Source organism: Gracilinanus agilis, chromosome 1, assembly GCF_016433145.1.
Source record: "Gracilinanus agilis isolate LMUSP501 chromosome 1, AgileGrace, whole genome shotgun sequence".
Lineage (NCBI taxonomy): Eukaryota > Metazoa > Chordata > Mammalia > Didelphimorphia > Didelphidae > Gracilinanus > Gracilinanus agilis.
The window spans coordinates 170,479,353-170,496,151 of record NC_058130.1 but is presented as its reverse complement, the minus strand read 5'-3'; the positions used below and the strand labels follow the sequence as shown (position 1 = coordinate 170,496,151).

General features: G+C 38.2%; 1 protein-coding gene and 1 pseudogene across 1 annotated transcript; one reads left to right on the top strand and one right to left on the bottom strand.

Moving 5' to 3' along the window:
• Positions 1-211: 211 nt before the first annotated feature.
• On the bottom strand, positions 212-7,872 carry LOC123249290 (protein-lysine N-methyltransferase EEF2KMT-like). The gene is given in 6 exon segments (XM_044678284.1): positions 212-853; positions 949-1,082; positions 2,924-2,970; positions 2,973-3,020; positions 3,869-4,019; positions 7,810-7,872. Coding segments are annotated over 6 exon segments (768 nt in total). The 3' UTR covers positions 212-528.
• A 169-nt stretch (positions 7,873-8,041) lies between these two features.
• LOC123249286 overlaps positions 8,042-16,799 on the top strand; it is a 13,376-nt pseudogene continuing 4,618 nt past the window's right edge.

Genomic DNA, 16,799 nt, shown 5'->3' with positions numbered 1-16,799 from the left:
AAGAAGTTAAGGTAGGAAGGGAAGAGAACATGTTTTTCCTGTTCTCTGGAGAAGATAGGCTGTGGAGGAAGGGTTGCCAGACTTTTTCAGTAAGGTCCAAAGGTACTAAGTAGTGAACTAGTCTCAAAGGAAGGTGAAAAGCAAGAAACAATCCTGATGAAATCATGATCTAAAAATCCCTCTAACCAACCATGACCTGGTTAAAGGGGCAGATTTTCTGCTAAGAGTCCTGGGACATTTCATCTCAGGAGAGATATTTGGAACATTAACTGTCCATTCCCTTCCTGAACAAAATCAGAGATTATTCACCTGATAGATACATTTATGAAAGGAATATGTATAGCTATAACCTAAAATTAAGATGTGTATTTAGTAATTCATAGGTATCGATGGTAATAGTCCCTTGTATTTCTTTTACTCTGGAGAGTTAAAAATAATTTTCAAACATTTAATCATGTTTTCCTGTTAACAGTTTCCACTATTGCACCCCTTCTCCCTTAACCTGGAAGATAGATCTAGCTATATTCTTCATCTCCAACCCAATCTGTCTTGGTCATTACCTGCTGCAATGATGACATCTGGCTGGAAGACAGAGAGTTGCTCTGTAGTAACTAGGTCCCAATCCGGCTGAACAGCAGTCACAGTGGGTTTGGGGGAGACTGGCGTATTGCCTGAAGGTTGTAGGGGTGCCCTGAAATCTGGCTTTAGCAAGAAGCCATTTAAGAGGATATTTCCATTGAGCTGCTGAAGAACCTGACTGTGACAATCGCTAAAGATATATGCTTTGGGACGGCACATCTTGCAAATAGCCAGACCTGTAAAACCAACTCCACTTCCAAGCTCCAAGACAGTCCTAGGTGTGAGAAGAAAAGAAAGGGAGCAAATTAATATTTCTGCAAGAATCGATCTACTTTTTCTGTTTGCTTCAGGTCCTATCCCATCTGATACTTGTTACTGAAGGCTGCTGGGTTTCCTATGGCCCATTCTGCAAGGTAGAGAGCAGCATCCCAGGTGACAAGGCCAGTGGTTCCCTGAGAAATAATTGCTGTACTTTCAGAGAGTGAGACTGAATTTCCAGAGAGCTATTAGAGAAAGAAAACTTCTTTAATCAAATAAAAACAATACTTCTTTAAATATTAAGTGAACAGCAAATCATCACAAATCCTATATATAGCCTTCTCTGACTCCTTGAGTTTCAAATGGCATGTCCCTGTGGCTATCAAGGATTTTATGAGCTCAACAACTTTAAGATGAACACTAAAATTCTCTTACCTTTGTGGTTCTCTATCAAGCCAAAGGGCACTACTTGCATTGTTGGCTAAGACTATGTGTATAACATTCAGCCATAAAACTGTTATGTTTCTTCATGTAAATAAACAACCTGATGAGCTATTTTTAATTTTTCTGAAGTGTGCATATGTGTATGTATGTATGTGTGTGTATATATACATATATATATATATATATATCACATGAACTATTGATGCCTTCTTGAATTAACATCCTAAGAGATAACATTTGTGCCACTAGAGATAAGACACTTTTGCCAAACAATTAAAAAGCATCTATTAAATGCTTCCTTATGTGGCAGGCACTGTTCTAAATGCTGAGGATCTAAAGAAAAAGTGAAATGGTTACTAGCCTTAAGAATTAACAATTCAGGCAGATACTACTAAGTCGTATGCATGTCTGCCTATGTAGGCAAGCATGTATTTATGTACAAAATAATTCCAAGGTAATTTGTGGGGAATGCACTAGCTACTGAGAGGATCAGAAATATTTCATATGTAGATGTCATTTGAGGTACACTTCAAAGGGACTGGGGAAATTCTAAGGGACAGAAGTGAGGAGGGAGTGTAAACATGGGGCACAACCAATGCAAAAGTATGGAGATGGGAAATGGAGTGTCATATATGAGGAACTGTTAGTCCATTTTGGACACAGATCATATGAAGGAGAGGAATGATGTAGAAAAGGTAGGGTTGGTTCCATAAGGATGATATTTGAAATTAAGTCTTGTTACATTAGTTTAGAGATAAGAAGTGGAGAAGTTGGCTTGAGAAAGAATTGGAATTGGAAACAGATCTGAGACAGTGTCAGTTTTAAATGTTGACTTGTGGGAGGTGTAACGGTTTTTCTGTGGCAGTTACTCTCTCTGGGTGTGGCTGTTGCTGTGAGAGAGTTGGCAGTTACTTTCTGAGAGGTAGTTGGTTTGTCTCTCAGAGTGCTGGGAGCAGGTGACATCTTTTCTCTCTCTCCTCACTGTCTGAGATAAAAGGAAAGAAGGGGAAAACTTAAAGGATCTAAGTGATTTCTTTTTCCAACTTGGGAAACATTAATGACTGTCTATTGTTGTTTCATAGATTATCTCTGAAAAAAACAAGAAAGACCTGGTCTTTGGTTTGGACTCTGAGACTTCTAAGGCTCAGAGTCCTAACTTGGTTCTTGCTGAGGCTCAGCCAGCTGGCCTTTGTTATTTTTATAACTAGGAGACAAAGTTAAGAATTATACACTTCTTTCTTATAAGGATAATAGTGTTAGTTTATTGTAAAATAGGGAAAATCTGAATTAGTCAGATCAGGAAAGATCAGTGTAGCCTGTGGAAACAGGAGAAGCAGTTCTTTGCAGAACCAGGGAGTTTTATTTGGGTGGAGTTAGAATCCCTTAGAGTTAGAAATCCTTTTGTAGCTTTATATTCTCAATAAATAGTTTATTTTTTGTATAACAAGAGTCTCCTTAGTGTACTTGCACCTGGCCCTAAAGAGTTCACTTATGAGCTTCATTTCATTTATATAAACTGAAGAAACTTTGTAAGCACAGCAAGCAGAGTATCTAATCAGTTTATATCTATAATCAATTCGTTCACCCATGATTTTACAGTTTCTGCGTCAAAGTGTTAGCAAAGTAAATGAAACTCTCCTACCAGCAAATAACTCTGGTGGCACTGGGTGGATTCCTCAGCAGACAAATTTCTGCTTGTGCATCATATAGCTCATTCAAAGGCTCTGTGTGAGCAGCTTCTATGGATATACAAGAAGAAGCAAGAATTCAAAGACTCAGCCAAGAGGATTAAGTGATGATGATTAATCATTTCTTGTTTAGGCAGTAAAGAATGGTATAACTAACATGCTTCTATCCACCCAGCTATGGCAAATCTATAGTCTCTCTAAGTCTCCATCTTTGAAGCACACAACTGTATGATAAAAGTATGTTTGTGATATTAGATTCTGACAATGGCCAGTATATAATCCATTCATTTCATTTTTTTTTTAAACCCCTAACTTCTGTGTATTGGCTCCTAGGTGGAAGAGTGGTAAGGGTGGGCAATGGGGGTCAAGTGACTTGCCCAGGGTCACACAGCTGGAAAGTGGCTGAGGCCGGGTTTGAACCTAGGACCTCCTGTCTCTAGGCCTGACTCTCACTCCACTGAGTTACCCAGCTGCCCCCCTCAGGCAATCTTTTAAGACAATCTTCTAACAAATAGGTTGGCATGAAGTGAAGAGTTTCTACAAGTGAAAACCCTACACAAAGATTATAAGAACAAGATTTATCTTCTTTCCATTAAGTAAAGCCCTGTACTCCCACACTCATGTAGTCACTGTCTCCTAAGTTTCCAGGTAAATTTTAAAAATCTATTAAGCCAGTTATTAAAGCTGGAAGAATACATAGCACCTGTCATCTTTGTTTATGTTGCAGATGGCTTTAAAAAATGCATTAAATTTCTTCCTCTCAAGTGTATTTTTATACATTCTGATAGCTTCCTCCATGGAAACAAAGCATCCAAAGCTGTCTATTGTGCTGACACCCCAATACAGCATGATATGAATGACTTCTTTTGAAGTTTCTGTTTTTAAAGGCTACAGAATGCCTGCTGCTGACATGGCAGGTGGCAGCACATCCTTGCAAAGACTCAGTCTGCCTGAATATGTCTCAAAGTGAGATGGGGGTTTTTTTACCTTTTTCGAAATATTCAGCAGCAACTCAGAATCCAATGAATTCTTTAGTTTCTCTTCAAGGTTCTATTCAAATGAGGGTAAAAAACATGAAGAAAAATGTTAAGGACATTTCAGAGAAACATTAAACTTACAAATGGTATATTTCACTAAAGAATGTTATGATTCACTAGAGACTCTGGGCCAACAGGAAATGGAAGCCATGATCAGAAAACATAACCTCAATATATTAGACATTCACTATGAAGAAAAAGAGAAGAAATAAACAAAAAAGACAATCTCAAATCAATAGTTTCCAAACAGCCATTCAGAACCAGAATTTTAGAGCTAGAAGAAGAGATATTAGTGATCAAGTAGATAAGGAAGGTGGGCCCCTCATTGAGATTAATATGGAAACATCTTTCCATATGAGTGAACTTATAACTTAGGCATAATTGGATAGTTATTATCAATAGGCCTATATATCCCTTGGATAAGTATGAGCATTTGTAAACACAAGGACACTTCATCCACCTGATATTAGGCTCTTAACAGGTTACTCCAGTACAGAAAAGATGTACCAAAGCAATATCTTAAGGCTGAACTAATTTGCATGTTATTTTCTGAATTAATATTTATATTATTTACCAAAATGTTCAAGTTACTAAATAGCATAAATATAAAATGGGCAATGAAATACTTCACAAAATATAAACTAAACTATAGCCATAGTGAGTTCACTCTATATCAAGGGAATTATATATATATATATATATTTTTTTTTTTTTGGTTTTTAAATCCTTAACTTCTGTGTATTAGCTCATAGGTGGAAGAGTGGTAAGGGTGGGCAATGGGGGTCAAGTGACTTGCCCAGGGTCACACAGCTGGGAAGTGTCTGAGGCCGGATTTGAACCTACGACCTCCCGTCTCTAGGTCTGGCTCTCAATCCACTGAGCTACCCAGCTGCCCCTATCAAGGGAATTATAAATGAAAACATTTTGAGTCATAATCATAATATTAGTAGAATAAGAAATTTGCTCCCAAAGCAATTTTAAAGCTTCTTAAGTCAAGGTCCTTTGTCCTCATTTCCAATACCTTCTACCATGTGTTTAGGAGTATCATTTTGCCATATGTGGAAATGCTATTTTTATGCCTTTTCCATCCCTCTCCCATAGTAGTTGTGTAAATTTTCTTCTTAGGACAGGAGAGGTAGTAATAGGCTCATTTTGCAATGAGAAATATAAATGGCTTTGTAAAAGAAAAAGAAAAGAAGGAAAAATACAAAAGCCAAACCTATCATGAACTGTTCATGACCTCTGAAAATTAGAAAATTATAATAGCTAGCTAGTATTTTTACAGGGCTTTAAGGTTTACAAAATGCTTTACCAGAAAAAAATCCTTTAAAACACCAGTAATTAGAGAAATGTAAATTAAAACAACTCTGAGCTTCTGTTTCACACTTATTGACTAAGATGTCAAAATGAGGAAAATGAGATGTTGAAAGTACTATGGGAAAAGAAGCACACTGACACACTGTTGTTGAAATTGAATTAATCTGGCCATTCTGCAAAGCAATTTGGAACAATAGCCTAAAAGTCACTAAACTGTACATACCTTTTGACCCAGTGATATCACTACTAGGCCTGTTCCCCCAGAGAGCTCAAAGAGAGGGGAAAAGGACCTATACATACAAAATAATTTTTATTATTTTGGTCAAAGCAAAATATTGGATACTAAGGGGGTGGTTGTCCATTTAGGGAGCGACTAAGTAAATTATGGTATATGATGATGGGATACCATTATACTATTAAAAAAAAGGAGGGAGGAGGTAACGAAACCTGGGAAGATTTGTATGACACAACGAAGACAGAAGAACCAGGAGAACATCCTAGTATTTATACAATAACAAAGTTGTAACGACAACCCTGAAAGTTTTAAGAATGCTGTAGAAGGAAATGAATAACCATGATTCCAGAAGATTAATGATGAAACATGCTGCCCACCTCCTTACAGTAATGAAATCAAGATATTGAATAAGACATGTGCTTTACACATTGGCCAATATGAGAATTTGTTTTGCATAACTGTTACAAGGGCATTGTTTATCTCTTTTTTTTCCTTTAATTGGAAGAGAAGGTGTGAAAGAGAAAATAAATGCTTTTTAATTTGGCAGAGAGATTAAAGTAAAAGAAAGAAACATAGACTAGAGATATAATACAAAAAGTTGTAAATGCCAGGCTGATTACTTTGTATTTTATTCTAGTGTGGAAAGAAAACCTAAGAAGACTTTATCTGAGGAGTAATTCGGTCAGACTAACACTCTAGAAAGATTATTTTGCAATTGGGTAAAAGATAGAGAGGGGAGTATGTTGTGAGGGTTTATTTAGCAATTAATTTAGTAATAGTGTTGGAGGATTCCAAGATGGAATGAAGGAGCAGGAAGTGGGCTTGTGCTCTGAGAGAGACTCCATTAGTGGTTGGACATAACTGTTGCTAACCCTGGAAGATCTCAGACTTAGGGAAAAACTGCATCCAGATTCCCTTCGATCCTGAGAGTTAAAGGCTTTCAGCAAGTAGACAATTGACCTGCAGAGCTGCACCAAGTGGGGAAGTGATTTGGGATCTGGTGGACAGCATTTCAAACTCACTCTCCCTACCTGGGTACCTTGGATCACCTGGCAGAGTTGGCTCTTGGCATCCTGTGACCATCCTTGGATTAATGTGAGACTCCAAAGCCACCCTCAGGCCCTTTAGCTGAGCTGACCAAACCTGGCTGGAACCAGGTTTGGAGGAGCTTTTCCCCTGTGACTTCAATACTGCTTCCTTTGGGCCCTGCCTGGCTTAGGTCAATAGGATAAAGTAGTTAAGTCCTTTCCTGCCTCTGTGGTTTGCCCTTAGGTTTCAAGTGTAGAATCCCCTATCCCATCCTTCAATTATTATTTCCCTCAAATAAACTGTTATTTACTTTTCTTTTGCCTTCTGGTTCCATAGACCCTGGCCTAGGGTGAGCTGGGTGACTGTTGGGCCAACTGCCATTCCTGTGTCAGTTAAAACAGTGAACCCTGGTCTCCCTATCCTGGTTGGTCCTGTCTCTCCTTCAACCCAGTGTGTACCCACAAACCATTTAGTTACATTTTAATAATAATAATTAACATCCCTGGTGCCCCACCTTTACAAGTAGGAGGATCAATTAGGCAAAAATATAACAAGAGTTGTATTAGGGCCTGATGTAGGATGCAGTTGGTCACAGGAACAGAAATTAGAGATGGGTGTAAGAAAGATCCTAAAGGTAGAATTGACATGATTTGACAACTGATTGGAAATAGTGAAAAAGAAGCAAGGGTCAAGATGACTCCAAAATTATGGACTTGCATGACTAAGAGAATGATTGTGTCCTCAACAGAAAGAGGGAAGTTTAGAAGAAAGAGGAAAAGCAAGTTTAGTGGTTGGGGTAGGAGGAGGAGATAACATTTTGGTTTTGAGTTGAATTTGAGATTCTGATGTGAATCTAGAGACACTAGATATACAGTCTTGGGAGACATCTTTGTCTAGTGATAACTGAAACTGTAGGAGAATATGAGATCACTTTGGCCAAGAGCAGGTCTCTCTAGGAACTACAGGTGTGAAAGATTGCAGAAAGATTTCGAATTTGAAAGGACCCTTAGATCATCTGGCCAGGAACACCTAGAAAGCATGAATATTGGAGAGAAAAATTATCCTTTCCCCACTATTCTCCCCTCTAAATGTTGTGCCTATGGGTTTGAAAACTCTTTGTTAGAAATGCATTTCTGAGCCCCTAACCTTAGCCAGCACTTGAGCTGGTCACACTGAGCCCCCCATGGGTACCAAACTATGGGCAAAGTCATACTCAATACACCTTCTGCATAGCTCTAGACCAACTAGCCAGCACCAGTATCAAACCAACTGTCCTAAAGTGCATGGTTAGTGCTTCCCTGGGCATTACTTATCTGCCTGGCTACAACAGTAAAACATCTTTGTTCCTCCTTTTGGCAATGAGAAGAACTAGAAGGAAAGAGGGAGGAAAGTATGTGAAGCACCCAATACAGGAGTTGCTTGTGAACATTTAGCTGAGTGAAAGGGAATGAGACATGTACCTACTGGGACTGTTGCTGCTGCCACTGCTGTTGCCAGCCTTGTCTTTCCAACAAGACCCCTCAGAGAGCAAGGTTGCCCTGGGAAGGATGATCCTTCCTGCCCTGGAGAAAGCTACCACATTCATGGAGAAGAGATTCAGGGAGCTTAACTTGGATGGAGTGCTGGGATTCTGGGTACTGGAAGGTATAATGACTTCCTCTCTTCCGTAGGATGGCTAGCAATTAAGATTGTTTTCAAACTTTTCAGCTTATTTGCTAACTGTAGTTATAGATTAGGTAGAGCTGAACTTTATGTTTTGGTTACATGGGAAAGATCCGTGTCTTTTTCTCATCTGGCCTCTGTCTACTCTGAGGAGTCCTTATCTTATACTTCTTTGGTTTTTAGAAGTAAGAAAAAAATTTTAAAATACTGAAAAAAAACTTGAGCACATGGGTACATAAAGAGCATCACAGTCAGGTTCCCAAGTCAAAGCAAAAGATCTCTTTGGCTCATTTTCTTTCTTCACTTGTATTAACAAAGTAGAAGAAAATATTCTTGCTTAATGGAGTTAAATAAAAATATTTCTATTAGTTCTCTGGGTCATCTGTGGGCAAACTGTTCCTGTACTTTAACCCTAGCTCTCACTGCCTTGTGTCCAAAGACATTTAGAGATTCTGGGAAAATGTGTGAAGTGTTTGTTCAGCTTTGGAAGAGGAGAGAATTCTGATGACAGTGTACTGGAGAAATGCCAAGGCAAACAGAAAGAAAACCCTCCTCTGGTCTGAGGCCAGTCACACTCTTTACACTAGTAACAATTATCCTTAAGTGAGCAAAGAGCTTGAGTCTCAAGATCTTGGTTTAGGATTGTCCCCATTAGGCTACTAGCTACAAAGGTAACCCTCCCACTGGAGGTAAGGAGAGCCATTCTTAATCCCATCCCATGTTGGCTGCCAACTCTGCCCTCCTGGAACTGGAATTTTTTTATTTTTTTATTTTATTTTTTATTTTTTTGTGGTGCCAGAACATCCTAGTAGATAATGGTTCTAGGATTTGAAGCATGTTTACTTATGCTCATGTAATCTCAATTTGGGCTATACTATGTATTGTGAATTTTTTTTGAGCAGGCTCTCCTCATCTACTCTCCCAAACTCAGGAAATTACCAAGAAAATGATGTAAATGTTGGGACCCTAGGAGGAAAGGTAAAGTGTTCTCCTCTAGGTCTTACTGGGAAAGATAGGATAGTAGGTATTTTTTTACTATGTTTAATGACTACAAGGAGAAAGAAAAACAATTATATCTCTGGTAAATACCTGTTGGAAAACCCTCCTCATCTAAAACATACAACATCTATTTTATTAGACAATCTGATTTTTTAAATGTAGCCTCCAGACAGAATTTAGTTGATCTCTTCTACTATGGTTATTTCTATCTTCAGTTTTCTAGAGATCCAATCCTCCTTAAACAACAATCATCCCTTTTGTTCTTTCCCAGAACACTTCAGTGAAGAAAGAAGGCACTTGACTTTGAGAAAAATGGATAGAGTTCAAAAAGAGATTTGCCTTGGGGCATAGCAGAGAAAAGTTAAGGGCTGAGGTTACCTTGCTTCCAGTCCTCCCTGTTTCTTCCAAACCCAGTTCTACTCATAAAGAAGGGTGGAAAGTGGTGTTTCCTTTTGGTTGGAAAGAACTAGAAACAATAAAAGTGGGATTTCAGGGGCAGTTGCTTCTGCCTAAATGTTAAAGCTAAATTAAAACTCCAGTCCTTAAATTCCATAGAGGTTATTAATATTTACTTGAAATAGAGAGTGTAGGGATAGAGGGAGATTTAATCCTCTTCTAATCTTGCCACATGGGTGCTTCTTCACATGGCTATCTTATCCACCATCCTTTCACTGACCGTCCAAGGGAATATAGAGAAACCACTTCCTGGAACCCGCATTTTATTTCTTCTCCTTTACTCCTGGATCCTAACCTGATCCATTCCGAATCATTGTGCCTAGGTCATTTCTCTCATGACCTATGTTTGGAGACCACTCATGTGACATAAAGCTAGCAGTCTGGGGACACAGGTAAGACCCCTGGGGATTCCCTTCACATATAAATAAAAGAGGAATGAGATTTAAACACATTTCTCTGAATAAGGAGAGCCAAAGCACATCAATGGGGCAAGACAGATTCAGAGGCCTGCCATGTTCCTTCACAGTTTAACTAAAAGGTACCTTGGAAAAATGGGCCCAAGACCCTGCCCTGAAGCCCCTAAGCCTGAGAGTAGAGAAGCTAGTAAAGAAGTTACTACACTCATCACCAGAGCCACAGTCTACATCAAACTTAGTGATTTTACTTACTTAAAAGGTAAATATTGTGCAAGTCGATAGGCTTATTTGGTAAGGAAACTAATATAATCTCCCTTGCTTGAATGATCATGGCAGACCTATGGGGTTTGAACAGATAAATCACCATCCAGCCTCCTTACACAGTACCTCGGAACATAAGATTTAACTGAGAGGAAGTAGCAGAAAGTCTTTCCTATCACAGTCCCTTCTGTGATACAAAATCTCCCTCTGGCATCTCCATGTCTCTCTACCTGGAGAAATTACCCTACAATGGAAGCTTAGCCTTAAATGGCATGTCACTCATAGTATATCATCCTATATAGATACTTTAATTGTAAATATCTTATAGACCCTCTTACTTTCTAATCAAACCAGAAGTACTTATTTGTTTTTTAATGAAAATTAAGCATCTAGGGCAGCTGGGTGGCTCAGTGGATAAGAGAGCCAGGCCTGGAGACAGGATGCCCTAGGTTCAAATCTGACCTGGGCAAATCACTTAACCTTAATTGCCTAGCCCTTACTGTTCTTCTGCCTTGGAAACGATATTTAGTATTAATTCTAAGACAGCTGCTAAGGGTTTAAAAGAGGGAAAAGGAAAGAAAGCTGTGGGGAGAGGGAAGGAAAGGAAATGAAGTTTCATCTCTCAGTAATGATCTTCCCTGTGGTTTATTGTGAACTCCTTTGAGGGCAAGTATCCCCAGTGCTTGTCTCAGAGTCTGACAGCAGTAGGCACTTAGCAAATGTTTGACCAACTGACTGATAGTAGGAAGCTGTTTCTGTTGATGAGAATATATTTCCTGAATGATTTCAACTCCAGTTCTCAAGTGGCTAGTGAAAGTCACAAGGCCCTAGCCGTGTATCTGTGAGAAACAAGAAATATGGGTAATGTCTGGGGCATCAGTAGGGTGGAAATCTAGTATCAGTCAGAATTTATATGAAATTGCTTTCTCCTTTTGTTGTCACTGCTCAATTTTATACTTTCATTCTGATAGAATTCCAAGAGACTCTATAGCCTGGGTTTTGGAAGCTCCCCCATTCCTAGAGTCACATAAACACTAGCATGATCTACTCCAGGCTTGAGAACTCAAATTCTCTTTCCAAAAAATTAAATAATTCATGCATGAATCTCTTACTAGGAACAAAGTAAATTTTATTGTTCTTTTTCTTTTTTCCCTAGAGAGGAAAATATTATCAGCCACCTCTCTTATGCAAACATGTCTCATAGTAGGTGCTCTCATTTCAGTATGTTTTTCCCCTATTCAGTGAAATAGCAAATGTTTTACTCATTTCAAGAGAACATTTTTATATTTTATTTTTTTCTAATTATAGGTAATAATTTTTAACATAAGCCATTTTTTAAAAACATGGACCCCTCCCAAAAAAAGGAAGAAAAAAATGTTTAAGTATAATTTGATCTGCATTCAGATTTCACCAGTTCTTTTTCTGGAGGTGGATTATATATGCTTTTCAAGACCAGTTCTCATAAGGCAGTAAGAGCCTGTGTCAGCAGAGCCAGGCCTTCAGATCCCCTGAACTTCATTTATTGTTTTCTCCAAATAATAGCCTGGGACTGTTTGCTCCTCAGGAAAGAGGGCTTGCAGTCCTGCACTGTCACTGACCTCTTCAGGGAACTCATGACCAAGGCTGGCTGCATGGGCTATGCACTGTCACACCAGCTCCTCAATTTCCTGTTTGCCAAAAAGATCAGTGACTATTTTATTGGCTAGAAGATTTCTCCTGAAGGCCAGATAGCACCGAATTGAGACAGCTTTGACAAGGAGGCCATCCAGTCACCACCATATATACATGACATGTGCTTTAATGGAATCAAAATCAAAGACCAGAAGAATAGCTTGTTTTTCCTTGGCACATAGTCTGTTGTTTCCATTCCTCCCACCCCAACCTGCAAGACATGTTTCTCTTGTTCTTCAGCCACTTATAGATGAGATTGAAATTCTAATCTAATCGTAACTATATCTTCACATATCAGAAAGGATCTCTGCACTATTCTTGGGAATAAAGGTATAAAAAATGTCTCTTGCCTTTGTCAGATGCTTCTGATCCAAATTGGAAGGGGGATGATTGTCTATAAGAGTTCAGTTAAATATTTCAAATTACTTTTTTAAAAAACTCAGCAACTCACTTAGCATAGGAAGAACTGGCTATTTGTATTTGATAAGTATAAAAAATGAGTAAAAGAATGGATGGTATCTGGTTCTCTGACCTAATGGTCTCTCAAGCCCTACTGAGCTGCTATTCCAGAAGGCAATAAGGAGGGTTAGTCCTAAAAAGAACTATAGACTCCCTTTTAAACATGTTGTAATACTTTATGCAAAAAGGCTTTATTTTACACACACACTAATTCCTCTGATTCATCTCAAAATCACATATTTTTCTATAACAACTGCTACTCCTTCCTGCCACCAAAAGTAAACTCAATGATCCCTGGTTTTCTGGTAGCTAGAAAGGATGGTCAAATGGCCTGTTTCCCAAATCCAAACATTACATGGATATTTTGTGTGCTATCATGATGGAATTGAACTTGTAAACTGAAGAAGTTGTATTTACATTTCTAGTGAAGATCCCTTCACTGAAAATAATATGAACTGCCTTTCACTTTCCAGATTAGTGCACATAATCTTCCTATTTTAGGATGAATAAACATAAGCATACACAGACACTCGCATATACATACACAAACTGCATTCTTGACTATTGTATTGACTTGGAATCAACAATTCCCTCTCCTCTAAAATGTTGTCAGAGTGACTGAGCTCTTGAAAGAAAGAGGGTTATAGGTCTCTGACATTTCGGTAAGTAATAAAGAATGCTGGAATGTTAGAGGTCTTTAGTTTGGAAGCCCAAATCCCATCAGGACTTTCAGCTCACAAAGAACCTTTTACTTTATCCAACATTCATTGAAGTTCTCAAAGTGAAGGTGAGCCTAACCTGAAAGTTGAACTAGGCTGTGCATAGAAGCAGTACTACTCTTCCCTATCAGCCAAAAGATACATTGGCTTAATATACTCAACCCTGCTCTGGTTTGGACTGACCTCTAAGGACTCAGCAGGCATAACAATGGAAATCAAGAGGGGGTCTATGGGAAAGACTGCTAAAAGCACCCAGGATGTTGAGATGATTCATTCCATCTTCTTTCCTCAGTCATGCTTTGTGGACTTTCTGGGTACTCAGATTTCTACAAGGCTAGATGGCTACAGGCTATTTTCACCTGGCAGCAACCTGTGGAGGGAAGATAAAAATACAATCTGCCATATCTCATCAGAAGAACCTGAATCATCATCTCATTGGAGCTTTTACAAAGATGAAAATCTATTTCCCCAAGCATTTGATAAGATCAGATGCAAGGAACTCTTACTGAGTTAGGAATGAACTGCCACCAACCTTGGTGCTCATGGTATCCATTAAAGAGGAAGACAATACACAATATAAAAGGAGAAGAGCAGTGTAGGGCATTTGCAGCAAAGCAAGGAATTGGGCTCAAGGCCATATAATGGTGCTTCTAAGTTGAGATCATTTACCTTCAGGACCCTAAAAAGGTTTTTGTAGTGTGTAGGGTCTGAAAGGAAGAAATTGAAGGAAAAGGAGGGAAGACGCTGTGGGTGAAGTAGTAGGAATCCTAGAATAGAGAGAAAAACGAGTATTGATAACTGACATTTATAGCACTTGAAATATACAGTCAGGAGAGAGAAACTACAAAAACAAGCACCTTCAGGTTCAAGAAGTCTCCCACAAAATGTTGCTGGGAATAAGGGTGGAAGAAGGCAAGAGTCACTTGTAAAAATTCATAAAAACTTCACCTGATATTCCTCTTTATTTTTCCATCACCAGATGACAATAGAAAATAATTACCCAAAACTAATGAAGATGAACAACAATCATTGAGAAGAGTTAAGAGGAAAGAGAAATGATTTGCAGGTAAAAACCATCAAAGACTAATAGGGTGTCTTTTCAGTGCCTAGAAGACAAGTGAGAAAACCCTGGGACAGTTGTGATGTCAGAATTGATATAAATACCCATTGCCACTTCTGACTTTTCATATTCTAGGAATAATTATTCCACTTGTTTTTTTCTTTTCTTAAGAATTCATTCCTAATTATGACCAAAGGGCTTTAAAAGACTGCCTTGCCCTTTGATCCAGCCATACCACTGCTGGGTTTGTACCCCAAAGAGATAATGGGGGAAAATACATGTACAAAAATTTTCATAGCCACACTCTTTGTGGTGGCATCCATTGATTGGGGAATGGCTAAACAAATTGTGGTATCTGATGGTGATGGAATACTATTGTGCTAAAAGGAATAATGAACTGGAGGAATTCCATGTGAATTGGAACAACCTCCAGGAATTGATGCAGAGCAAATAGAGCAGCACCAGGAGAACATTGTACACAGAGACTGATACATTGTGGCACAATCGAATGTAATAGACTTTTTTTAAAACATTTATTAATATTTATTTTTAGAAAAGTTAACATGGTTACATAATTCATGCTCTTACTTTCCCCTTCATCCCCCGAGGTTCCCCCCCACCCATGGCTGATATGTATTTCCACTGGTTTTAACATGTATCATTGATCAAGACCTATTTCCAAATTGTTGATAGTTGCATTGGTGTGGTAGTTTCGAGTCTACATTCCCAATCATGTCCACCTCAACCCATGCGTTCAAGCAGTTGTTTTTCTTCTATTTCCACTCCTGTAGTTCTTCCTCTGAATGTGGATAATGTTCTTTACCATAAATCCCTCAGAATTGTCTTGGGTCATTGCATTGCTGCTAGGACAGAAGTTCATTACATTCTATTTACCACAGTGTATTGGTCTCTGTGTAAAATGTTCTTCTGGCTCTGCTCCTTTCGCTCTGCATCAATTCCTGGAGGTCTTTCCAGTTCACATGGAATTCCTCCAGTTTATTATTCCTTTGAGCACAATAGTATTCCATCACCCGCATATACCACAGTTTGTTCAACCATTCCCCAATTGAAGGGCATCCCCTCATTTTCTAGTTTTTAGCCACCACAAAAAGTGCGGCTATAAATATTTTCGTACAAGTCTGTTTATCTATGATCTCTTTGGGGTACAAACCCAACAATGGTATGGCTGGATCAAAGGGAAGGCATTCTTTTATAGCCCTTTGAGCATAGTTCCAAATTGCCAGCCAGAATGGTTGGATCAGTTCACAACTCCACCAGCAATGCATTAATGTCCCAGTTTTGCCACATCCCCTCCAGCATTCATTACTCTCCCCTTTTTGCATTTTAGCCAATCTACTTGGTGTGAGGTGATACCTCAGAGTTGTTTTGATTTGCATTTCTCTAATTATTAGAGATTTAAAACACTTTCTCATGTGCTTATTGATATTTTTGATTTCTTTACCTGAAAATTGCCTATTCATGTCTCTTGCCCATTTATCAATTGGGGAATGGCTTGATTTTTTTATACAATTGGTTTAATTCCTTGTATATTTGAATAATTAGACCCCTGTCAGAGTTTTTTGTTATAAATATTTTTTCCCAATTTATTGTTTCCCTTCTGATTTTGGCTACATTGTTTTTGTTTGTACAAAAGCTTTTTAGTTTGATATAATCAAAATCATTTATTTTACATTTTGTAATTTTCTCTAACTCTTGCTTGGTTTTAAAATCTTTCCTTTCCCAGAGATCTGATAAGTAAACTATTCTATGTTCACTTAACCTATTTATAGTTTCCCTCTTTATATTCAAGTCATTCACCCATTCTGAATTTATCTTGGTGTAGGGTGTGAGATGTTGATCTAAACCTCTTCTCTCCTATATTGTTTTCCAAATTTCCCAGTAGTTTTTGTCAAATAGTGGATTTTTGTCCCCAAAGTCAAGCTCTTTGGGTTTATCATACACTGTCTTGCTGACGTCACTTACCCCAAGTCTATTCCACTGATCCTCCCTTCTGTCTCTTAGCCAGTACCATACCATTTTGATGATCACTGCTTTATAGTACAGTTTAATATCTGGTACTGCTAGGCCCTCTTCCTTCACATTTTTTTTTCATTATTTCCCTTGATATTCTTGATCTTTTGTTATTCCAGATGAACTTTGTTATAGTTTTTCCTAATTCAATAAAAAAGTTTTTTGGGAGTTTGATAGGTATGGCGCTAAATAGGTAAATTAATTTGGGTAGAATGGTCATTTTTATTATGTTAGCTCATCCTACCCATGAGCAAACAATATTTTTCCAATTGTTTAGATCTAGTTTTAATTGTTTGGAAAGTGTTTTGTAGTTCTTTTCATATAAATCCTATGTTTGTTTTGGTAGATAGATTCCTAAGTATTTTATATTGTCTAGGGTGATTTTAAATGGTGTTTCTCTTTCTACCTCTTGCTGCTGTGATGTGTTGGAAATATATAGAAATGCTGATGATTTATGTGCATTTATTTTGTATCCTGC